The sequence below is a fragment of the Podarcis gaigeae genome (genome assembly GCF_964106915.1).
Source record: "Podarcis gaigeae genome assembly, chromosome: 12".
Lineage (NCBI taxonomy): Eukaryota > Metazoa > Chordata > Lepidosauria > Squamata > Lacertidae > Podarcis > Podarcis gaigeae.
The window spans coordinates 32,981,396-33,007,534 of record NC_139688.1 but is presented as its reverse complement, the minus strand read 5'-3'; the positions used below and the strand labels follow the sequence as shown (position 1 = coordinate 33,007,534).

Here is a 26,139-nt window from a genome sequence, read left to right as displayed (position 1 = left end):
TATTTGGAGATAAAGCTGTGCTATATTATCCTCTGAATTTACAGGGAAAGGACAAAGAAAGTCTCCCCCAAAAGGCATTAAGAGACATCTCTTCCGGTCTGTTAACTATATACTTGGTAAAAATGGCAGAAAGGCTTTTATTCTCCTATATGCAGATGTTAATCACCAACAGAACAGGGGTCAGCTCGCTTACTGCCCCCTGAGTCATAATCAAGCTCGCTAAACAGCTACTCTGTTCCTTAGCTTTACAACCCCCAGAGATTGCGACCTTAGGAAATTAAAGCCTCTCCAAACTTGGCAAGTAGGCATTTTTTTAAAAAGGACACGCTGCCAAGTTTATTTTTCATTTGAAAGCATCTCAACCTAAACCTATATGCAGATCAGGAATCTGGCTTACAGCAGACCATGGTCAACTGCTCAATAACCCAAGTTCAAACCATAGGCTGGTTTAACTAACCAATTATTTTTATCATTTTAAATATCACCCCTTCATACTATGCTAAAATGGTAACGTAACTGGATTATTTTCCTGCTTGAAATGATTTTAATTGATGTTTAAAGCGCAACAATACCAAGAGCAGCAAAAGAAATGTTTTTTTTTTTTTAAAAGAGACAACTGTCAGAGAAAAGTCACATTTATCGAAACTTAATTGTCAGTCTCTCTGGCCTTTTTTCTGGATTGCTGCCAAGGCGTTTCTCTTCGCAGGTGGGCATCTTCTCCCAGTCAACAGTGGCGAACTCCATGACAGATCGCCTCATGGCCCTCACAAGTACAGCATGTTCTGGGTTTTCATACGGAATCCTTCCAAAGAATCAAACAAAAAGCGGGGGGGGGGGGGGAGAGAAAGTAAATGACCATAATTTTATTTTATTTTTTGCAATAAGAAAACTAAAGTTTAAACGTGAATGGATTTGATACTAATATGGCACCCAATGCATAGTAAATATTTTTTATAGTTTACCGTATTTTTCACTCCATAAGATGCCCCTGACCATAAGACACACCTAGTTTTTAGAGGGGGAATGCAAGAAAAAAAATTCTTTAAAGGGAGTGCTGAGCAGAGCCTGTATGAATCCCAGGCTCCCTTTCATGAGCCGCGTGGAGCGTGTCTGTGTGGTGCATGCAGGCTTTTCCCTGAGGAGGGAGAAGGGACTGATGGGCTGCCCTTCTCCTTCCTCGGGGAAAAGCCCCCAAGAGCCATACACACACTCCACGCAGCTCTTTAAAGGGAGCGCTGAGCAGAGCCTCCCGCCTGCATTCGTTCCATAAGACGCAGACACATTTCCCCTTACTTTTTAGGAGGGGGAAAGTGCATCTTATGGATCGAAAAATACAGTACAAAAATTTTGTACCTTTTAGTCAAGAAGTAAAGCAAAGTCAGGGGAAACAGAATGGGGGTGGTTTCGCTACAAATATTTATCTGCAGCCCACCCCCACTTCCCAGCTGAGCAACAAGACTCTGCTGCTGTGCCCCACACTTTCCACACAACTCAGCTGTTTCCCTACTGCTCCTCTGTGTGGGTGGAGGAATGGCTTACAGGTGGAGCTGAGGTAGGTGTGAGAATCCATTCCTCAAGGACAGGTACTCTCAAAATGAATGGATGTGGGGTTTTACGGGGGTGGGGGAGATAACAACCCACATCTGCTTCTTCACACACATAGAAATGTTTATGGATGGAAGAAATCTTGTGTGGAGCCCCATTGTGAATGAGGAGTAAATGTGTATCTACAGCCCCCCAACTTCTGCTTAGCCGATGACAAGAAGTGGGGAGGGGAAGGAGATGAGACTACAGCAATGCCCCCTTTCCCCTGCTGATCAGCAAGAGGGGATGCCACAATTTGCATAAAATTAGAAAGCGGGCTGCAAGGAACCATTTGTCCGCTTCTGATCTAGAGAGAGAAATAAACAGCGTTTTCTTGGAGAGTGCTGCATATTGACCAGAGAATGTAAAAAACAACAACAAAACATTTGAGATGTGCTTATTCTACAAGGCCTGTTGGGAAAGGGGTGTTTTTAGTACTGACCATGATCCCCTTTTTCATTAGCAGATTATGTTCACCTTCTCCATGCACAGTAGCTGGTTACTACGCACATGGGGGCAATGTGAATGGAGTGGCTGGCTAACCTGTATCTGCCAGCCGGGGATATCACTTCATGCATCTGATGAAGTGTGCATGATGTATTAGGGCAAAATAAATATTTTGTTTTTAAGTTGTTGTTAGAGTGGAAGCTTCGTATCTAAATATTAATGGATTGGAAATAAAGGAAAGGCAGATATTGCTTACTTAACCAGGTGATTTCCAAACTCGCAACCTAAAACAAAGGTAGGAAAATGTTATTCAAGTCTGCATAGCACTTGACATGCAAAATACTGAACAGTTTCAGTCAATTCTAAATTCCATTAGATTCAAATGGCAAGTTTTGTAAGTTAGCAATTTGGCTTAAATGGTTCACTAAGTAAGATAGTTCTTTCTAGTTACTTGCTTAGCCTTATATACAGTTAACTTGTGATTGATTTCTCCCTGTGGACAAAATCATATTTGTTCCCCATTTTTCACCTGCTTCAACTACACATAACTAAGAAAAAGGCAGCAGCAGGTAGAGGTTTCTAAAGATTTTTGTGCACCGATTAGGAATCTTCAATGGCTGTGGCAGTAGTCACTGGAATACAACTGAAAAGACTCGCCATAAAACTGGAAATCTATGACTTGTGGGCCAAGTTTCGCCTCCCTGCTTGACACCTGACAACACATGTCCATCAAGCTGGTGCTTAGGGAGTTCAGTTCTGCTTGGTTTGGGATGTGCAGGAGAGGTTGCTCACCCACCTAATCTCTGCAGGAAGCAGGATTGAACCTGCCCTCCAGCTGTTATATGTAGAGTTCAATTCTGCTTGCTCATTTGCTCCTAATGTGCCAAACATTGACTGCCAAAGGGGTGGGTGGGGGGAGTATCTGACCCACCAGGTGAAAAAGCTGCCCTATAAATGAGAAGGAAAGCAGCTATATGTATGCAGCACATGCCAAGCCCTTTTTATTTTCAAGCTTTAAAATCTTAAAGACCGATATTAGATATCCGGAAAAGGGAAGAATAGCTGAATTATACAGTAAATACCCTGAGTAATTTAACGATGATTTTTTTCTTCTAAAAGATAACAGCTTTTACTGAGAAGCCTAGAACGACAATGAGTGTAAATCACAGCAAGCCATCAAAGAATCCCAAGTAGACTGCTAAAAAGCAAGGCAATTATATAATTATGAAAGTCATTTAATGTAAGGAGGCAATGGTTGTTCATCTGCATTATTATTATAATTATTCTTATTATTTTCTGAATCACTGTTAAATACCTGGAGGCAATCTTATCACTTTGGTTGGTGTTAGGCAAAATGATTGCTTGGGCAAAAACGGTTCATCAATTTTCTTCCCAAATCCTATAGAATGAAGCACGAGGGACCGTTCATGGTCATATATATGAACAGCTGATACTCTTTCTTTTGAAGTTACTTCTGTAACATAGGAATAGATGGCATTATCTGGAGCTCAACCAGCTGCTGACATACAATATTTCTTTATTCTTTAGGTGGGTGACAGCCTAGCACTAAGGGATGTTGCAACTTGTGTGTTTTACAGACAGTAGTAGCTTAATGTTTCTAGAGAGGCAGGCTTCTGGTCACAGTCAAGAGAGCTCTTTTAGGTGCACCCATGTGTTACCTCTGCTCCCTGTGGGGCTTTTTGACACCCCCCCCCCCGAGCTACAGTCTCCCCTGATATATTCCAAACTGCTTTTGAAACTGCCCTATGTCGCTTACAATTGATTTGGTTATGGGAATTGAGAGGACTTCCTACTGCTAGTGTGTGAAAGGTGTTCAATAGGCTCCATAGTCCACCTTCAATAGGCCAATTTTAGTAAGCATTACATAGGGCTTGTTCCATGAAATTAATGAATTAACTTTGCAAATTAATTTAGCAATGCCGGCTGCTTGTGTTTTCAGCACTGCTTTGTGAATGGCCACTATGCCTACTTTACAAACATTTAAGTACTTCTGTGATGCTTGGTTTGTACTTTTTGCATTTTGTTGCCTTCTGACCTCACTGTTTACATTCACACACAACTGCATCCATCAACAGAGGATAATAAATCCTTCATGCAACAGATACATGCAATAATAATTGTACCCTACTCATCTGACTGGGTTGCCCTGCCACCCTGGGTGGCTTCCAAATATATAAAAACAAAATAAAACATTAAACATTAAAAATCTTCCCAATACAGGGCTATCTTCAGGTGTCTTCTAAAGTTTGTATAGTTACACATCTCCTTGACATCTGATGGGAGAGCAAATAATAATCATGATAAATCTATGTGTCTTTAAGGAGCAATAAAATGTTGTTGCTTGCGTGGTAATAGACGAACAAAGACAACACCCCTGGAAACTGAATTAAGTTGTTACAATTTCACTTAACCAGGCTATAGATGCACGTTCATGTGAGGGCGATCTGGCTGCGACATCTGTCACCCCATTGATCGCCAGGGTTGATTCGGCTGATCTGGCTGGCTAGGCGGGTGTCCCCTTCCTCCCTCACCGCTCCATGTGCATCCCTCCCGAAGCTGCGCGCTCGGTGGAAGAGGACGACCATCCCAGATAGAAGGAGTGTACCGTTCTTCAGTCAAGGGTATACGATAACTGCGCTCCCCTGCTAGAACCTCCAAACAAGCTCAAGGTCCATTTCCATGAAGGTTTCTTAAAAGTAGGGCCAGATAATTCTATTAAAGATGAACGATGCCCTGCAGTGTATCCACCCAATACTAACAAGTATTGTATGTAATCTTACAAAATTGATGACTGCTGAGTAAGGGCAGCCACAAATATATTGCTTCTTGTTCAGATATAAAAGCATTAAGTGATTATCCTTCATGTCTTTTAAGAAAAGAAAGTGGGGGAGAAACAGTTTCTACCTTTTCTGTCAAACAATGTTACTGAAGGAATGTGGTATATTACGTACAGATGGTATCTGCGATCATGAGACATGGGGTTATTAAACAGATCTGCAGGAGTTGAAACAAAGAGAACAATGGTCAAAATAACTGAGCAAAGACTTGGCAACCTCCTCCATATTTCAGTAGATACTATACAGACATAATCAACCAGTTTGTATTCACAAAGCACCTCCTTCCTGAACGTTGTGGCCCATTGTGAGGTGCATGAAAAAAGATCTGTAACAAATGCCTTTTTTGCCACTTGTTATGAGTCTTTGAAGTTCTTGTTTGTTCTTTATGATTAACCAGAAAGATTCTGATACTCGGATCAAGTTTCCCATCATGTATTGCACCAATGCATCTCGCCCTCCCAGATAAGCCCCAGGAAATCCCAAACATATCTTGAAGACAGAGATGATAACTGTAAAAGACTTTCAATTTCTCCATTCCTGACTGAGAGGTGTTGTGACTGGTCTGGCCACTCACAAGAATCCTCATCAGACTTCAGTGAACGCAAAAGCATTCATAAAAATCAAACTGCTCTAATTTTAATCTTCCTTTTTGTGTGTGACAGCTGAGCTTTGACTAAGGCACCATTCCGTTTTGTCTGTCTAGATCAGCACAACACATTTAATTTAGTTCCTATTTATATATATAAAAAACCCAATGTGATTCGCTGGCACATCATAGTTGACTGTTGTTCTTTGGTGGGGAAATAGGAACCTTTCTTTTTACAGTGAGTGTACAATGGGAACCAGCATGAGTTGGTTCCAGAATTCTTTGTCTTCAACATGTAAAAAAAGGATTGTGGATGACCCAATCCAAATCCTCTGTATTTACAGAGTTGCACAAAGAGCAGATTACACAAATAACCAGTATCCTGGCCAAAGGGGCAATTCACATCTTTTTATGCAGATTGCTGGTTATCATTCCATTAGAAAAAGTGGCTAGCAGGAATTAGGTGTCTGGGATTTTATCAAAATCATTGGTCTTGCGGCTGAAATGCTTCAGAATTCATTGCAGGTAAATCATCTGTGTGGGACGTGGGTGGCGCTGTGGGTTAAACCACAGAGCCTAGGGCTTGCCGATCAGAAGGTCAGCGGTTTGAATCCCTGCGACGAGGTGAGCTCCCGTTGCTTGGCTCCTGCTCTTGCCAACCTAGCAGTTCAAAAGCCTGTCAAAGTGCAAGTAGATAAATAGGTACCACTCCAGTGGGAAGGTAAATGGCATTTCCTCTGGTTCACCAGAAGCGGCTTAGTCATGCTGGCCACATGACCCAGAGGCTGTACGCTTGGTCCCTCGACCAATAAAGCAAAATGAGCGCTGCAACCCCAGAGTCATCTGTGACTGGACCTAATGGTCAGGGGTCCCTTTACCTTTACCTTTAAGTCATCTGCAGTCTCCTCCATATCCTAAACTCGTTACATAATTATCTTATGTGATTATCTATTGCTGCATTGCACACCAATGGCTTTCTCAGTATAAAAGAAATGCTGATAAGTGTGTAATACCAGCAGAATACTGCAGGCCATGACATTTCTCTTGTAGAGTATAGATTTACTTCAATGCACATGAAATGGCCACAGTCTCTCTCTAAGCACACAATGGTCTTTGCTTTCAGACTACTCAGATTAAAGAGCTTTCCATCTGTTCAGTATATGATTTCTACTCCAGTGGGGAGTTTCCCTTTGACAAAGTGTAGGATCATTGTGATGAAACTAATAAATAGAGTTGGGGAGATAACACAACCCTGTTTAACACCCGATCCCACACTGAATGGTGCACTTTGACAACCATTGTTATCTGCAATTGTTGCTGTCATATTATCATCTAGGAGACAGAAGATGTTCACAAATTTATCTGGGCAGCCGATTTTCAAAAGGACAGTCCATGGGGCATTATGATTTACACTGTCCAAGGCCTTAGTTAGGTCAATAAAGGTCATATACAGGGGTTGGTTTTGCTCTCTGCATTTTTCTTGAAGCTGTCAAGCAATGAAAATCATGTCCACTGTCCCCCTGGAAGGTCGAAAACCATTTTCAGATTCAGAAAGGGTAGCCTCTGATATTGTTAGGAGACAGTTTGCTAAGATGCTTGCAAGAATTTTGCTGTCCTGTCCGCAGCTAATAAAGAGATGCCTTGATAGTTTGTGCAATCCGTTCTATCACCTTTTAAAAAGTTATATACAGGTGTATATTTATATATACACCTGTACTCATTAATAATCTCACAGCTCTATTTTGGGCCAGCTGGACTTTCCAGGCTATTTTCAAAGGCAGCATCACATATAACACAGAACAGTTATCTAAGCAGGAGATTATCGAAGCTTAGATAACTGCTGCAAGCTTATCTCTACTCAGATAGGGTCGTAATTGGTATATCCAATGAAACAGAAATAACACACTCTCTGCCTCTGAGGCTAACCTGTGTTGGATCACAGAGCATCCTCAAATTGCAAACTTTCTTCCTTAGAAGAAGTGCAACCCCATTCAAAACAGGTTGAAGATTATTTAATTACACAGAAAAATCACCCACAAAGTAAATGCTAGCAAAGTCCTTCTCCTGGCCACATGGGGAGGACAAGAGGGAAGGAGGAAGGGTGAAAGCACAAGATTTTGCTGAAGCTTGTTTCTACTCACACACATAGCACCAAACCATGTTTTAATATTAATTGTGAACCAGCTCATTATGCTACTTTTTTCTCATGGCAGAGAGGGGAAGCTTACTCAGTAGTACTTACAGAGAAGCAACTCAGTAGTGAGGCATATTAGTGCTTTGTGCTTTGAGAAGACACTTTCAATGTATCAGTGGCTTCTTTTAATAATGACAATATCTGGATAAAAAACATAATCTATCTTTTTTTCTGGCCATATCCTGAAAAATCTCGTTCATCTATTTTTGTGATTTTTTTCCTCGCTCAAAAATAAATCATGGTAATTGATTGCATACAAAGAACCACTAGATGGCAGTAGTAGAAAGAACACTACTTTTATGGCTATGAAGTAGAGATTTAATCATCTCTGTAGAAATAATCTCATCACTTTGAATAGTGCACAGAGCCTAAAACCTCCGTATGCAAGAATATCATAAGGCCTTTATACAAATCTATGGAGTAACTGCAGAAATGCTGCCTAAAGTGTTGGTCGCTGCACCTCGAAAAAGGAGGTTATAGAGCTGGAAAAGGGGGACAGTCAAAATGATCAATGGGGCAAGTCCTCTTTGAGGAAAGTTTACAACATTGGAGGCTTTTTCATTCAGGAAAAAAGCAAGTAAGAAAGAGACATGGTAGAGGCGTGCATAATTTGGAGAAATTATACAACCTTCCCCCCTCTCATAATACCAGACAAGAGGAAATACTTCACTCAGCATATTGTTGAACCATTGATTTTTTTACCAGTGTGTTGGCTGCCATTTTGGTTGCCTTTAAAACATAGGTAGGCAAACTAAGGCCCGGGGGCCGGATCCTGCTCAATCGCCTTCTAAATCCAGCCCGCGGACGGTCCGGGAATCAGCGTGTTTTTACATGAGTAGAATGTGTCCTTTTATTTAAAATGCATCTCTGGGTTATTTGTGGGGCATAGGAATTCGTTCATTTCTTTTCTTCCAAAGTATAGGCCGGCCCCCCACAAGGTCTTAGGGACAGTGGACCGGCCCCCTGCTGAAAAAAGGTTGCTGACACCTGCTTTAAAAAGTATCACAGGCCTCTGGGTGCCATTTGCCAAGGACAATGAGAAGGGGGCGCTGTTGTGCTCCTCTCCTGCTAGTGAGCCTCTCAAAGGCATCACGTTGGCCACTGTGAGAATAGAAAGCTGGAATAGAAAGGTCTTTGGCATAGGAGCCCAACACTGAGGGGCCAAGGTCCCTTTGCCACACACCCCCAATAAAATATTTGAGGCCCCCCTCCCCCCCAAAGTTGCCATTAAGAACACAAGGAGAAATGTGACTGGGCCATTAAAGAACAATTGACCATGCAGATACTGTCCATTCCCCCTAGATATGTGTTAGTTAGCAGAAGACAAAAGCAGAGATGAGAGCGGGAGGTTGCCAGGGTCACCGTGGGGCGCGATGTCATCACAGGAAGAGAGAGTGTCCTTTTGCAACATGTTTTTGGAGCAGGGTTTTCTGGGAAGAAGGAGAAGGAAATGGACAGAACACCATGTGGGACTGAAGGGCAGCACCCCCCCCCTTGGGATATAATTGCTGTGAGCTCTCCCTCCATAAAACTCAGGTGTAAACATGTGTCAATAAACTGTATTTCTAAGACATTACAGCATCATTTCCCCCAAGCCTGGTTAAGTGCCAAGACCCCTGGAATCCCTTGCTACCACGTGGCAGAGATTAGGGTGGCCTGTAACAATATTAAATACCTCTATTAATTACTTTACCGAGGCATTAAATTAGTTCCTGCTTCTTAAAAGTTCTGAAAGCCCTGGTATGATCTATGAGCACATTCCTTTAGGGAGAGAAAAAAACCTGAGAAAGATTGCTTACACTTTCACTTTCAACAGGTTAACAGTTTATAATCCTACTTCCCTGAAGGCGATTTGAATGCAGCAATGCTTAGTGGCGCCAGCACCGTCTTGTTTATCTTAATATGAAATTTCAGAGTCTCAAGCATTTTCATCTACCCCTTGCTCTGTCAGTAACGTAAAATAAAACAAATGCAGACACTAGTTAAAACTGATACTGGTATGTTCAATTAGAGAATCTTATTTGCTCAGCAAAAAGCATTTCCAAAGAAAGGCTAATATATCTTATTCAATCCTTCTCCTCAAAACTATCTGTTTTCTACTAAATGTGTGAGGGGGTCCTGTCAATGTTGTGCTGCATGGGGAGGGGAAAAAGAGAGAGAGAGAGAGAGAGAGAGAGAAAGGTAAATGATTACTTAAGGTCTGCAGATGTTGCATTCCTTGAAGCTCTTTCACAGTTTTCTCCAGGGTTTTCAGGTGATTGTTGTGAAGCATCAGGATTTGCAACACATGAATATGTTTCAGAGCACCTAAAATGGCAACAACAATTAACAATAAAATAATGCCTTACTTGTGCTCATCTTTTGTTTCTTCGTTTGTTACATCTCCTTATCTTGCCCAGTGACTTACAACCAAAAACCAAATGAACAACAAACAAACCCATATGGATACATTTGAACCAAAATACATTAAACATTAAAAAACATCCAACCCACTTCTAAAAGGTCACAGGTAGTTAAAAGGCTGAAAGCCTGCTTAGAGAGGAAAGTGTTTGAAGGGAGCCTAAAGATATCTAAGACAAGCCTCCCTCTGTAGAGCACTCCACCAACAGGGCGCCACCACAGAAAAGACTCGTTCTCATGTTGCCTGTCTGGACCTGTCATGGAGGAGGCACATGAAGATGGGGTGAATTCATACAGAGTAAATTCATATGGGGAGAGGCAATCCTTGAGGCATTGCGGTCCTGAGCTGTTTAAGACTTTATAGGTCAAAACCAATAATTTGAATTCGGCCTGGAAGCTAACTGGCAGCCAGTGCAGTCAAGCCAGGATTGGCGTTATGTTTCCAAACCATCTTGTCTCAGTGAGAAACCTGGTCACTGAATTCTGCACTAGCTGAAGTTTCTGAACCATCTTCAGAGACAGTCCCACATATAACACATTGAGGTAATCTAACCTAGAGGTTATTAGAGCATAAACAACAGAAGTTCAGCTATCACTGTCCAGATAAAGGCGGAACCGGGCCACCAATTGAATCTGATGGAAGGCACTCCACACCAGAAAAATGCCCAGGCTCTGTACACGCTCCTTCAGTGGGTGTGTAACCCCATCAACCTCCCAGCCATCAGAGCTAGGGAGCCACCAACTAATAGGACCTCAGTTTATCTGAACTGAGCTTCAGTTTATTGTTGTTGTTGTTGTTTAGTCGTTTAGTCGTGTCCGACTCTTCGTGACCCCATGGACCAGAGAACACCAGGCACCTCTGTCCTCCACTGCCTTCCGCAGTTTGGTCAAACTCATGCTGGTAACCTCGAAAACACTATCCAACCATCAGTTTATTGACTATCATCTAATTCTTTACTGAGGCAAGACAACCATTTAGCACATCCACTGCCTCACCTGCAGGTGTAAAGGAGAAGCAGAGCTGTGTGTCATCAGCATATTGCCGACAACATACTCCAAAACTCTGGATGACCACACTCTGTGATTAAGCAGCATGAGGGATAAAATCGAGCCCTGAGAAAACCCACACTGAAGGCTCCATGGGGCCAAAGAACATTCCCCCATTCTATTTTCGTGAAGCACCACTTGTCTTATTTCCAGGACTTCTTGCAGTCTATTTCAACCAAATTTAACACATATATGCTCACAGGAATCACTCCCGGTTCACAAGAGATTATGTTAATGCCATACCTGATATATCTCGGATTTCGTTATTGTTGAGGTACAGTTCTGTCAAGCAGCAGTTATGCTTCAACATAGTTAGATTCTGAATCTGAATTATGAGAATTAGAACAATAGGTTCATGTGATTTTATTGGTGAAGAACTATACCATATAGCATATATTATATGCTATCTTTGTGGGTTTAAATACGCCTGTGAAATTTCCCATATAACGGATTAAAAATATAACAGGCCTCAAAATGCACAGTAGAAATGTTCTTTTCCTCTATATTAAGCATCTCCCTATAACGTGTTTTTGCATGTCATATGATTGCCATACTGTTGAAATTAGTGAACGTAACTAAGTTAGGTCCACTAATTTCAGTAGGTCTGCTCTTAGTAAAACTTCACTGAATGCCACCCAGTGTGCTGAAACCTCAGCCATTTTACCCTCTTCATCCTTTGCCCTGAAGTGGCACAAACCACATATAGCTGGAAAAGGAGAGCTTCAGCAAAGGATATATAGTCTGCTAATACTTAATCTGCTACATATTATAAGTATTAATATTAGTATTAATAACATTTATATTCTGACCTTCATCAAAAGACTACAGGGTAGTTTACATCACAGAATACAAATGTCAATACATAACCTAATATTTATACAATGTATAATTTATACAATATAAAAATCAAAACAGTTATGAAAACAAAGTAATAGTAGAATACAGATTCTCAGAAAATACAGAGTGTTAGAGCGTTAAAGAAGGATCAGGTAGAATGCACATTTTATTTACTAAATTTATATCATGCCATTCCTCCCAAAGAAGTCTGGGGCACCTTTAACAATGGCTCAGTTCTCACAAACGGTGGAAGTGATAAGCTGGTCCCAGCACATGGGCTGAAGGGACAAGATGCAGCAAGCTTGCTGAACTTAGCCATGCTCAGTGGCCTGTAAACCACCTTGAACTGCATTGTGGAAGTGGATAGATGTAATAAAATGTTTGCGTGTGTGAGTGAGAGCCCTCATAGACTTTCTGTATTCAATAAATGTGGTGTTCTTACCTTTCTCCCATCCAACAGTCTCATTCTTTTGCTTTAAATATATATATAATATTCCTCTCTTACACTCTTTCTCCACCTCACAAGCCTTTCTGCATCCTATATTTCATGTTTAGGTTATCTTTCCCCTCCCCTTCCGCACTCCCTGATACTTTATGTCTATTCCTCCACCAGCAACAGCTCACAAGACTTCCACTCTCTCAGCCTTTCAACTTTCCACAGGTATGGGAAACAAGCAACAGGTATTTGGAATCAACCCAGGGGGTGCACAAGCAAGCAAGCATAGAGGTGGCCCTACATTGTAAAGGCCTGAGCTGTACAAAGAAGCTGTCTGCTTGCTAGCATACTGAAAGATGCAAAACATTGTAATAACGGCAGCCTTTCAACATGGTTGACATTATATGGCATGCGATTACTCTTAGCCCAAGGCAATAAACCTGTATGTTCTCCCAAATTATATGGAATTTTACAGTATCTTTTCCTAGCCTTAGAAATGTATGTATGTATTTACAGTCATACATGAGCAGCCAGTGACAGAAGCTATTGTGTGACTTTCAAAAAGCCTTCCATCTGCCTATTTATTCTTCTTGGTTAATTGTTATAACATGTAATTCATGACTCGATAAATGTTTCTGCATTTAAACTTGAATATATTCTGCCCTGAGAGTCCAGGGAGTGCACCGGCCTCATTATAGAGGCTGCCTAAATGCACTCAATGTGCAGTCTCAAACGGGGGCACCAAAAAGCTCTGAACCGGAAAGGATGGTGTTTGTGGCTCACCAGGGGTTGGGAACAAATGGCTCTGGGAAAGTACCCAAGGACAAATTCTCCCTTGCCTCAGCAATACAGAAGCAGAGGAAGCTGCTGAAAGTATCTGACAAATGTCAGATCATTTGTCCCGAGAGTTCAGGATTGTTTGCACTGACCAGCAATTTCACATGGGAGTTTTTCTATCCCTTAGAGCCCTTTCTCCCAACCATATGGTGATACTTGTACAGTGGTACCTTGGTTTTGAAATGCCTTGGTATTCAAACAACTTGGAATTCAAACACTGCAAACCCGGAAGTAAGTGTTCCGGTTTGCAAACTTTTTACGGAAGCCGAATGTGCTCCGTTTTGAGCGTTATGCTTCCGTTTTGAGTGCCACGCTTCCGTTTTGAGTGTTATGCTGAGGTCTGTCTGTTTTTGCTATCTCTTTTGCATTTTTGTTTTTGCGGCTCTTTTTGTTTTGTTTTTATGACTGTGTGGAACCCAGTTCAGCTACTGACTGACTGATTGTGTGACTGCAGTACATTGTTTATTGCTTTCATTTTATGGATCAATGGTCTCGTTAGATAGTAAAATTCACGTTAAATTGCTGTTTTAGGGGTTGTTTTTAAAAGTCTGGAACGGATTCACCCACTTTGCATTACTTTCTATGGGAAAGCATGCCTTGGTTTTGGAACACTTTGGTTTTGGAATGGACTTCTGGAACAGATTAAGTTTGAGGACCAAGGTACCACTGTACTAGTACTAAACACACAGCCAAAATTTGATTCCATTGTGGCAGTTAGACATATGTTTAAATCTCTTTTCTTGAAATGAATGGGGATGCATTTTAGCTTTGGACCCAGTCTATAAATTCAACAAATTCTAAGCTTTTTTTTTTAATGCTACAAAATCCCCCATTACTTTTTATTGCCAAAAATAAAGTCAAAAGTGTAAAAAATAATGTAAACTTTATATTTATTACCTTATTATTATTTAGCCACAAATGGCTTAATATCCGGAACTGTGATAAATCAGGGATTTCTTTTAATCCTCTGAAACAAAAGTTATATAACTTCAGTTGTTAATACCCACTTTAATATACTATTATACATCAGAAATAAGCACTGAAGCAGTTATGTAATTGCATCAGTGACAGCTGCTTTTTGATTCAATGTGCTCACATACTGTTGGCAGTAAGCAACCCTCTTTTGTCAGAAAAGCATATACAGTACTGTTTATGAAGTAATACTGTGGTACCTCTAGTTACGAACTTAATTTGTTCTGGAGGTCCGTTCTTAACCTGAAACTGTTCTTAACTAGAGGTGTGTTTTCGCTAATGGGACCTATTGCTGCCGCTACACTGCCAGCACATGATTTCCGTTCTCATTCTGGAGCAAAGTTCTCAACTCAAGGTAACTCTTCCAGGTTAGCAGAGTTTGTAACCTGAAGTGTCTGAAACCTGAGGCATTTGTAACTTGAGGTACCACTGTATATGGAAATTCATTCATACCCAGTGGTTGCTGAGCATCTAAAGTAGTAAATAAATGACTTTTGTTAAGTACCAACAGTTCTCAGTCTCCACAATTTTACCTCATATTTGGTGAGGAACGCAAGTATCAGTGGTTGACTTCAGATGATCATGTATCAGCTTGGTTAGCAGCTTTGGAACAAGCCAGGATATAATATCATGGTTTAATTTTCTGGCTTCTTCTGAAGCTGATAATCTGGGTTGTTTTGCTTGTTTTGGATGAAACAAAAACCGTAGTTAATTAGAGACTTAATGGTCTGAGTGATCACACTGCAAAACAACTGAGTGCATGGGGGAAATGTCCATTTATATATTAACATTAGCACTCTTCAGGTGTGAGACGAGCAGCAAGGGTCCTATTCTTATATGTTGGCATCACAATTACCATCACAGTAAGTTAGAGGGGCCTCTTTTGAAGCAGGGAGCTTCCTGTACTCATAAAAGCCCAGCTTCCTCCACCCATGACTGCTGTTGGTGAAAACAAAAGAAATTGAGATCTTCCATGTACCTCAGATCTTCCATGACACATTTGGCCCTAAGTGGTTATCTAAAAAGAAAAAAAAAATCCATATATTGCAGCCATTTCTCAATGTTCTTTCCATTTGTCATGATCAATGTATATTAAAGATGGGGGGAGGAGCTATGAACCATTTGGGGTGAGGAAATACCTGGAGATGTATGGCTTCCCACCTAACAGGAACTAGATGATGTGGTGAATGAACACTTGTCTTCTATTTGGTCTGCTGCCAGGTTTGAAGAGCCTAGTGCGATTGGTTTGATCTCTCTAGGGAAAAAGAAAACCCGGAACAGATACTCTGCATACAGTGGTACCTCAGGTTAAGTACTTAATTCGTTCCGGAGGTCCATACTTAACCTGAAACTGTTCTTAACCTGAAGCACCACTTTAGCTAATGGGGCCTTCCACTGCTGACATGCCGCCGGAGCACGATTTCTGTTCTCATCCTGAAGCAAAGTTCTTAAACTGAAGCACTATTTCTGGGTTAGCAGAGTCTGTAACTTGAAGCATATGTAACCTGAAGCGTATGCAACCTAGGTACCATTGTACTGCATTCAGTTATGGCACAGATTCTTGGCAATTTAGCCATGGCTTAAAGGACTCTTGACAAAACGACATACCTGGGCAAAATTCTCAATCCCATGATGTTTTTATTTATAGAATGCTGGAGTTCTGCACAATGCACACACAACAATCACTTTTCCTTATTGACTTCTATCCACATGCAAGTTATCTCCTATTTCTCTCTCCAAAAGTTTAAACTTATTTTTAATTGGCTTCATCCCCCCCCCCCGCCCCATATCTCCAGGCCTACCCTTTTGATGAACAGACTGCAGCCCTCAAACCACTTACTCTAGAGACATTCTACTGAAATAAATAGAACATATCTGGATAAACTCATCTGAGGATTGCACCCAAAGGCATTACATTTCTTCCAAAGAGAGTTTAATTCCAATAATTTTTTTAACCTGCCTCTTTATGCAGGTCTTTCTAGTCTTTGCATGCCCTTTGGGCCTCCAGCATTCTTTTCCAATTTACAACTAAACTAATCAATTTCCTCAAGATGACAGCTTTCTCAGAAGCAGAATTTCCTGTGCTTCATTAACAGTACTGGAGGATTTTAATGCACAGACTTAAATATTTATTAGCTTTTTATAGCAGCCCCGCTCCAATCAACACAACACAAGTCTGCCCGTTTAGAAGTAAAGTTGCAAACTATGGTTTGGGAGGTGTGGAAACAACCATGCTCTGGTTATTTGGTCCTTTCTTCCCCTTGTATGGGTAGATACAATGAACTGCTTCCTGCTTAGCATATGCCTAAGCAGAAGCAAATCATGGTGAGCAATTATGATTTGGAGGGAAACTACAAATCAGTTTGCTGGTTTGGATGTGCAAACTCTGGCCTACATTCAACATTCTTTGACTGCTAGAGCAACCCCTACTGTGTTATGGTAAGGAAGGTAATAATGATTGTGCATTATGCTGGTTCCTGCACCTTCTCTTGTGCAAACCATTCTGCTAGCACAATTTGTACATCACTAAGGGAATTCTGATATTTAGCCTTTTCTAAGATGAGCCCTATGGGACGCGGGTGGCGTTGTGGTCTAAACCACTGAACCTCTTGGGCTTGCCAATCGGAAAGTCGGTGTTGAGGTCCAGTTGCTCAGTCCCTGCTCCTGCCCACCTAGCAGTTCAAAAGCACGTCAACATGCAAGTAGATAAATAGGTACCACTCCGGCAGGAAGGTAAACGGCATTTCCATGTGCTGCTCTGGCTTCGCCAGAAGCGGCTTAGTCATGCTGGCCACATGACCTGGAAAAACTGTCTGCAGACAAACGTCGGCTCCCTTGGCCAGTAAAACGAGATGAGTGCCGCAACCCCAGAGTCGTTCGTGACTGGACTTTAGCTTTACCTTCTTTAAGATGGTCAGGGGTCCTTTACCTTTACCTTTCTTAAGATGAGCGCTGGCCTCACAAAATAAAGATTTAAGAATGAAATGGCAACTTACTGGTCCTGGAAACAAACTATTTTATTTTCACAGAACCAAAAAGAAGTTCTGTTTTCTATTGCTTAAAGATTAATCAGTCTAAAAATTGATTCTTTTCAGCTGAGCCTAACAGAACAGTGCCTTAAATCAGCAAAAAAAGAAGAAGAATATACGGTACTTACTTTTCACCAAGATACAAATCGGTAACTTCATTATTTTTCTTATAGCCACATATTTTCAACTGTTTTCCTAAAGCCTGGAAACAAATGGTGTGTCAGAAACAATGCACATAATTAAACAAAATATATTCTTACATATAAAAAGAGAAATTGAATTCACAGGATCTCTTTCTCGCCTATTCTTGAATAGAAGAAAGAAAAAATACCTACAGCTATTACATTCCAGTTTTTATCCTCCTTACTTCATTTTGCTTCAGTACGTGCCTTACCACATATTTGTGGGGAAGACAGCACTGAATGCCTTGGGGCAACACTGGCTCCTGGAAGATAGAGGAAGAAACATAGATATGAGGATTGCTATATAGCTCTCAGCTATTAATTCTTTGTTTTTCGTGATTAGTCAGTCTAGAGTCATGGGAATTTGGAAGGGGAAAAAAGATTCACTCCTACAAATCATATATTCAAAGCATAGCTATAAGAGTATGGGGGTGGGGAGCCTTGTTCTACGGGAGTTAATAAACTCATGGCTGAACATGAGTTTAGGGCCAGTTCATATGATATCATTCTTAATTGGCTGGACGTTTTCTGCCAAAGTTTCTTATCAGACCAGACTGATGCAAGCATGATACTGTTTAAACCAGCTTTAGGATTCCTTGATGTGCTGAACTACAGCTGGCAGGCAATTCAGACTACCAATCTTAAATCAAAACAAAACAAAACCAAGCAACAGAGACGTTTAAGACACAGATGTAATCTGCAGTGCTGGCCCACCCATGAGGCAAGGTGCGGTGGCTGCCTTGGGCGGCAGGATTCACAGGTATAGCAGATCTGGCCTCTAAGGAAGGCATTGCCTGCTGCTGCCACAGGGGCAGTGATGGCTGTGGCATGTTCCTCAGAGGCCTCAATTGCAGCCTTTTCAGAAGCCCCCCGCCCCTTCTACAACACAGGAGGCACTGCTGGTCTCTTCCTCACCCCTGCCATGTCATGAAATTCAAGAAGAAGAAGAAGAAGAAGAAGAAGAAGAAGAAGAAGAAGAGGAAAAAGAAGAAGAAGCAGAAGAAGCAGCGGCGGACGAGGAGGCGGAGGAGGAGGATAGATTTGCTATCCTGCTTTGTCACTACCCTAAAGATTCTCTTTTTTTAATTTTAAAAGATTTTTTGAAATAATTCAACATTAATACATTTATACATACATATTATGGATATACAAACAAACATACCATTTCATACATTCCTTAAAAATATTCATACATACCCACACACAATCCCTCACATACTTCCTTTTCCCACCACTGTCCCTCACCCCTCATGCCCACCCTGTGTTAGACTTCCAATCTACTCAATTGCCAATTTCTTTCTATTTCTATTACTTTCTTTCACACACTATTAAATCAACTTTCTACTTATTTTTCTGTTACACATTGTTATCCATATTCTTTGGTATTTCAGTATTTATAATGGAACTTGTTTATTCTAATAGGAGTTCTACTACCCGAAGGAGTCTCAAAGCGGCCAACATTCTCCTTTCCCTTCCTCCATCACAACACTCTGTGAGGTGAGTGAGGCTGAGAAACTTCAGAGAAGCGTGACTAGCCCAAGGTCACCCAGCAGCTGCATGTGGAGGAGCGGAGACGCGAACCTGGTTCACCAGATTACAAGTCTACTGTTCTTAACCACTCCATCACACTGGCTCAAGATGCAGGAAGAAGCTGCTTTACCCTCAGTTGGACCATCCATCCGCCTACCTCAGCAGCCTCTGCACTGCTGCACCGTGGCTCCCCAGGCTTTCTCAAAGACCTCTCTCTCAGGCTTGACGCAGGGTGCATAATCTCCCCCTTCGCCAACCAACCAACCTTCCCCTGGATGCTTCATTCACAAAGGAGGAGAAGCAGAATCCAGCTTGACTGCGTCTAACTGACATTCTAACTCAACCTTCCTTAAAGACATGGCAACAGCCTTCCACACTGGCCTCATTCAAACTGTCACACCTGAAACTCGCTTCCACCTCTTTTCCTTTCACTTTCCTCTGGCATGTTTGCATCAGGCCAGCAGGCGGATGTGCTCTCCACCTTGCGACCACACCTGTCAGCTGGCCTTATAGTTGCTCACTCGGGGACAGCCTCTCCACCTGGCTACCCCAGACTGGTGAAGATGAGGAGCAGCCTGGCATTTATGGTGAACTCACAAAGCCTTGCCCATGGACATCGTGGTCTGTAGTGGATGAAGGAAAGGAGATACATGCAGAATTAGAAAAAGGGTGCATTTGTAACTGGGGTTATCTTTTCAAGTGGTCTATTGGTGGCATTCCTTTCCACACACCATATGAACACAAAGCTTCTCTGCACGGGGACAGACAAGTGCTTGAAGGCACTCACCTGCTCCCACTCCAGGCTCTTGTTGCAGCTTAAACAGCTGCCATTTTGGAACTGCGCTTCCCAGTCAACTATCAACAGCAAAGCCAGCCACTGAGAGGCAGGGAAAGGGGAACAGCAATCATGGAGTGCTTGCGATGGGCTGAGGGAGGGAAGGGTGGTGTTGTTTTGTGGCTGGAATATCAAAACTCTGACTGTCTTTCCTTCAGGGTGCTGAGCCAACCGTTGAAAAGCAAGTTCTAGTTGTCATATCCTTGGTCATGTGTGTTTTGTTGTGTCCTCTGCATCAGATTTATTATTTACTGAATTTATATCTTGCCTTTCCCCACCAGAGGAGTCCAGGGCGGCAAACAGATGCACAATTAACAAAAACTAAAACAAAGAAAAACACTCTAGAATAGTTAAACAGTTCTAAAAACAGTTACAAATAAAAATAATTGTATTTCTACACACCTGCCTCAGTTCTCTATCCAGGTCTACCAGAAGTATTACTAGAGTTCAAAGGCACATTTCAGCCGGGCGAAAACACTCGAACAGGGTATGAGGAAGGGCTGATGAAAAATGTGGCCTGGGGAGAATCCCAAGGGACAAATAAATCTGAGGAAGGTGGCATGGACTGAATTACTTATGTGCCTGTATTTCCTTGGCCATATTCACACCATAAATTTAAAGCACTATGATACCACTTTAAGCAATTATGGCTTTCCCCAAAGAATTCTGGGAGCTGTAGTTTGTTGAGGGTGCTGAGAGTTGTTACTCACCTCAGAGAGTTACAGTTCCCAGTGTTCTCTGAAAAGAAGAGGGATTGCTTATTAGACCACTCTCAGAGTAATAGCTCTGGGAGTGGAATGGGGTCTCCAAACAACTCTCAGCACCCTTAACAAACTACAGCTCCCAGAATCCTTTGGGGGAAGCCCTGGTTGCCTAAAGTAGTATCATGGTACTTTAAATGTATGGTATGAATGCAGCCCTTGTCTGTACCTCTGTAAAATAAATGATAAATGGATGGAGCTAAAAATAGTGTCAAAGAAATTTAGTTTTCATGGAGATTTAGTATCCATGGTGCCTGTTTTATCAGCAGTTTTCTTTTAAGTAAATAAACCATAGCACGTATATCAGTGTATCATGTTTCTTTTCCTTTTTTTAGTTACTAAAGCTACATTAGGGAATTGGAGTGACACGGTCGTCCCATACACCAAGGAAGAACATATGTGACTTTGAAGCACAAACTACACATAAAAACGGGGTATTTATTATAAGTCTCACACATGAAAAAAAAATGTTTAGTCTAAAATGTGCCAAAACTCTCACTTTAGAACTCTATGGGGACAGATCAAATGATAAAAGAAAAGAATAGAAATAAAGTTTTCATTTCTTATAGGAAAATTACGTCATCGCGAACATTTCCAACATCAGGATTAATCACTGAACAGCAGACTTCTAAATGGAGAAGATGCAGCTTTAGGCCTCTGGGAGCAGATGCCTTAGGCTTTGACTTTGAAGTCTTTTTTGACGACATTAAGATGCTTGCTGAAACTTGGGTGCGTAGTGAATATGTTTCTATTTTCAGCCTGGATCACTGCTTAGGTAGTCACACTAAAGACTAGCTCACCTTATAGCTCATCAAAACTAATTTTGGCTCTTCATCTCTTCATTGGCTCTTTGTCACCACTTGTACACATTATAGGAATAGGGCCTACTTTATTTTGTATAGTAGCTAACTCGCTCAGATTCACATATTACACTCTCATTATATATGAAATAGTAGATGAAATAATATTCAGAACAGAGGCATAGCGTGGGTTGCCAGTGCCCGGAGCAGGGCAAGTTTTGCCCCACCCTGGTGGACTGGGAAGCTGGGGTGGAGCAGTGTGCCGGGGGTCGCATGCTGAGCCCGTGAGGCACATGACTGCTGCCACTGCTGCTCCTGGTGGCGGTGGTCACACGCCTTCTTGGCCGGCTACTCTGCCAACTCAGGGGTGGGGTGTGCCCCTCTGCTTACCACGCTATGTCACTGATTCAGAAACTAGACTTGCACAATTAGTTTCCAGATTCATTGATGGACCAGGGAACACATATTATCAACTTCTGAAGGAGCCATCAATGGCCTGAGAGAAATTTTGAGGCAGTCCATCCCTAACCATCCTTATGGCTACTTAAGAAAACTGTATGTGCTTTGAGGAAATGCAGAAGGAAGGGAGCTCAGGCAAGGGAGGGCATCATGTCACCTCCTGAAGCAACATCAGTGAAGTACCCTCCGGACTGAGACTGACTCTGCTCACTCTAGCTAGTCATGGGATCTTCTGGATATGAAGGAGTAATAGCAGGGTTTTCTGCTCCTACTGAGCCTTGCAACGAGGTTTTCCTGAGCTCTGGGATGTTCCTGTATCCTCCAGTCCTGATGACTGGCTTGCTTCTGCCTCCTGCTTTGTCTTTTGGTCCTGATTTGCTTATCAGTCCTGATTTCTGACTTGTCTCTCAGACCTATATTTTGTTTTATTCTCAGGCCACTGGGCATGAGTACTTGCTTGACCCACAACTCCTGGTTCCTGACTCACCTTCTGGGATCCTGCTGAATGTGTGTTCTTGATGTTTTTCCACTTTCATATTACTTATGACTCTCAGTACCTCAAGGCAATATAATAATTTAACTTCCCCTCCTGCTCCCAACAGAAAAATAATGCCACCCATTTTCATCAAACTTGAAAACTGGCATAAAGCACCCCTTCTCTGTCAACAGCTCAACATAAGTGGTTATTACATATTCTTTGCATCTGAGACCTTATTCTCGCTAACCCTTGTTGGGAAACAGAAAATGCCAGGTTAAGCATATTCTTCTTTAGCATTCACTGTGAATCTGTTTCATGAGCTGGTTAAAAAAAAAAATCTAGTCCCTAAGCAGAGCTAAGTTAATAAGCAAGACTGCTGGCCCAAGAGATTTTGTGGCATGAAGCAATTTCAGGCAATTGGTCTGGCAGTTGAGCTTTACTTCAGCACTGTCAACAAGACAGCATTTCTGAGGGAAGCAAGTTTGCTTAGGAGGTGCAGGGCAGGCCGTGGGGCACACATAGCTTTTTACTCCAACACTTTGCTGATGCTCCCTGGTGCCCCCTCTCCGAATCTGATGCCTGAGGCAGGTACCTCACTCTACCCAGTGGTAGTGCTGGGCCGGTTTATGGTTCTGTATTTCTCAGGAAACAAAAATTCCATAAGAAAATTCATATTTGAATGTCTGATCAAGTAAATTACTATGACACACTGCGTGGGAAGCTTCAGTCAGTACAGAAGATGGAGGCCATCTTCTCAAGGAACCTAGGCTTATAGGATCCTGGAAGAGCGGCTGCCAGTATGCAGCCAGGTGAAATTCAAAATGCAGAACATGACCTATAAAGTCCTGCGCAGCACTTGGGACTTAAATATTGAGGAGCATTTCCCCTGAATTAACCCACACATGTGTTAAGATTGCCAGGAGAGGCCCTTCTTGTTACCCCGTTCCCCATTATAGGCTGCCCATTCATTTTTTGCATTCATTAGTCTTTTTCAAGGATATCACTTCCACTGGGGAAAGTCACCATGGTGTCTTCTGGTCAAACAGGTTTTTATATTTTCCCCATACACCATAAATTGCTTTTCTTACCAAGTGATTCAAAAAGCCTGTATGCATGTTGGTCTTCTCATACCATAAATATGCATGCCAACCAAATCTATTATTTTAACCCTCAAGGTCTAAAATATCTGTATTTTTTAAGGTTATCCACTCCCGTAGCCAGCAGAGACATGACACCTCATAATATAATTTCAAATCTGGCAGAGAGAAGCCACCTCTTTCTTTGGTATCTGTTAATAGTTTATACTTAATCCTTGGTTTCTTCCCCTGCCAGATAAATTTGGAAACATCTTTTTGCCATTGATATCTTATGGGGGGGGCAAATGGGAGAGAACCTTCTTTGTGGTAGCATCCTGTATGTGGAATGGTCTCCCTTTTGAAATACAGCTGCCACCATCTCTTTTTGGGTTGTGTCACCAGCTGAAGACTTGCTTATGCAGGCGAGTCATTTGCAAGGTATTTGTTCTTACAATCAGGCATTTGTAAGGTATTTGTTCTAGGCCAAGGCTGAAAACACAGTATTTATGTATTGTCTGCTGTTTACTAATTTCTTACTGGACATTCATTCATTTATTCATTCATTCATGTCAGTTATTTAATCCTATCTTTCAGGATGCAAATCCTCTCAAGACAGATTACAAGTAATATCAGTCTTAAACATCCTTCCCGCTGGGCAGCTGTTGATTTTATGTTATTATTGGCTGGATATAATTGTTGATTTTAAATTGGTTTACTGTACCACACCTGGGATTGCTAGCAATAAGGGAGGATTAGAAATATTCTAAATGAGTACATAAGGAAATGCTTACATTTGTGTGCATATTTATCTATACCTGTGTGTACTGTGTGTCATTAATAGGATTTAAAAGTTTATGGCCTGCCAGCAGATGAAACCAAAAAAATGTATTTGTTCTTACATTGCTTGTAGCCACTAGATGGCATTCTTCAAGCATCTCTCCTTAGAACTGACTGAGAAGAATTTTGGTATAAATCTCAATCTGAGTTTGAAATGTATATCTGGCTATATCCAAAATGGGTGATACTTACCAGCACACACACACCCCTTATAAAATATAGCAGAACTAATAAAGAAGTGGAGGATAAAAATCCTCAACCTGTGCAGTATTGACCAGAAAGTGGTGAAGTAAGGCCATTAGGCCTCTCCTCAGTCATCTTTGTCAGAAGATACAGGTGACGGAGGAGCCCAGGGAGTTAGTGAAAGTTAAGCAGAATGGCTGGGTCACAGCTGGGTGTCCATCTTAACTATTTATATGGAAGTACAGTGGTACCTCAGGTTACATACGTTTCAGGTTACAGACTCCGCTAACCCAGAAATAGTGCTTCAGGTTAAGAACTTTGCTTCAGGATGAGAACAGAAATCGTACTCCGGTGGCATGGAGGCAGCAGGAGGCCCCATTAGCTTAAGTAGTGCTTCAGGTTAAGAACGGACCTCCGGAACAAATTAAGTACTTAACCTGAGGTACCAACTCTGGGGTTGTGGCGCTCATCTCGCTTTATTGGCCAAGGGAGCTGGCGTACAGCTTCCGGGTCATGTGGCCAGCATGACTAAGCCGCTTCTGGCGAACCAGAGCAGCGCAGGAAATGCCATTTACCTTCCCGCCGGAGCAGTACCTATTTATCTACTTGCACTCTGACGTGCTTTCGAACTGCTAGGTTGGCAGGAGCTGGGACCGAGCAACGGGAGCTCACCCCATCACGGGGATTCGAACCGCCAACCTTCTGATCAGCAAGTCCTAGGCTCTGTGGTTTAACCCACAGCGCCACCTGCGTCCTGTTTATATAGAAGTAGGCCTTCCATTTAGGGGGCCTGGCTCTTGTGCAATATTTAGGCGTAAGCCACAGAGTCTTTAAGGATAGGCAAGGTTGGGACTGACATAGGTGAGGTAAGATGATATTTTCAGAAGGAGAGCAGCAGCATCTTTATGATCGTGGCCTGTGCAGTTAAGAGAGTCAGTGGTCTCCTCTTGGTCCAAACACAGCCTCAGACCAAGATGGCTGCACAGTGGCTTCAATCTTCTCACATTTGTTGAATGCTTGACAGTCACCCCACGGCTTTCACTACAATTTTAACATTTGTAGGGCCCGGGGGTTCATACTGTTGTGGTGCAGCGATGGAGCGTGCGCCACAGTTCAGGGTAGGGGAGGGCAGGGAAATTGCTGCCCACTTTCCTCCGGCCCTCCGCTGTCGAGTCAGGCCTGACCTGACATAAGAGGTGGAGCTGCTACAGCCGCAGCCAAGGTGGGAAGCTTTCTGCTGCCTGGTCAGATATGCTGCCAGGTGTGTGGTGTGCCACAGCTGAGGAGGGTGCGTGGCAGCGCTGCCTAGCTTAATTAGCTTTTAATACTTGCTGATTGCCGGTAATCAATAGCGTCTAGCACACAGCTCAATACACAGGAGTATGGCTTAAGAAACACTGGCTTCATACACACTCAGTCTTAATATTGGCACCCAGTCTTAATATTCCAAGCATTAATTAATAACTACTGGACCCAGGGATTTAGGGTTCCTAGCACCCACATACTCATAACAATACCAAAACCAAGGTCCCTCATTCCATGAAAGGCCAGAACAGATTGGTGAGACAGACTCCACATAAAAAACAACACGTAAAGACTTCTTCATTAGAAAATTGTGTCCCAGGACCACACAGTACTTCCATTCAGCCTGTGGTTGAGGATATTCCTTGTAATATTTGTTGAAGCATCCTTTAAGAGCTTGCATGTGTGACTCAGCCATTTTCATCATCTTGTTTGTACTTTGACCAACGTCCTCATATGTGCATCTTCA

At 42.1% G+C, this 26,139-nt stretch overlaps 1 protein-coding gene across 3 annotated transcripts; it reads right to left on the bottom strand.

The window, feature by feature from the left end:
- Positions 1-521: 521 nt before the first annotated feature.
- LRRC72 (leucine rich repeat containing 72) lies at positions 522-19,268 on the bottom strand. 3 transcript variants are annotated; one of them, XM_083705398.1, is made up of 9 exons: positions 19,097-19,266; positions 17,356-17,429; positions 14,124-14,193; positions 11,360-11,441; positions 9,863-9,976; positions 4,957-5,046; positions 3,347-3,430; positions 2,288-2,315; positions 522-802 (listed from the first exon to the last, which is right to left on the bottom strand). In XM_083705398.1, the coding sequence occupies exons 1-9, from the start codon at positions 19,175-19,177 to the stop codon at positions 637-639; spliced, it is 789 nt and encodes a 262-aa protein (XP_083561524.1). In that variant the 5' UTR covers positions 19,178-19,266; the 3' UTR covers positions 522-636. The 3 variants fall into 3 exon arrangements, with proteins under 3 accessions (XP_083561524.1, XP_083561523.1, XP_083561525.1); XM_083705397.1 differs by having other exon boundaries at positions 3,347-3,505; positions 19,097-19,263; XM_083705399.1 differs by lacking the exon at positions 3,347-3,430 and having other exon boundaries at positions 19,097-19,268.
- Between the last annotated feature and the right edge of the window lie 6,871 nt (positions 19,269-26,139).

Bases quoted from the DNA above. Each gene is read 5' to 3' on its own strand.
- LRRC72 (XM_083705397.1), bottom strand. From the start codon at position 19,177: ATGCACCCTGCGTCAAGCCTGAGAGAGAGGTCTTTGAGAAAGCCTGGG. The intron at 17,430-19,096 runs GTAGGCGGATGG...ATTTGTTTCCAG, and splicing joins GCAGTGCAGAGGCTGCTGAG to GCTTTAGGAAAACAGTTGAA. The intron at 14,194-17,355 runs GTAAGTACCGTA...CTTTTGTTTCAG, and splicing joins GATTTGTATCTTGGTGAAAA to AGGATTAAAAGAAATCCCTG.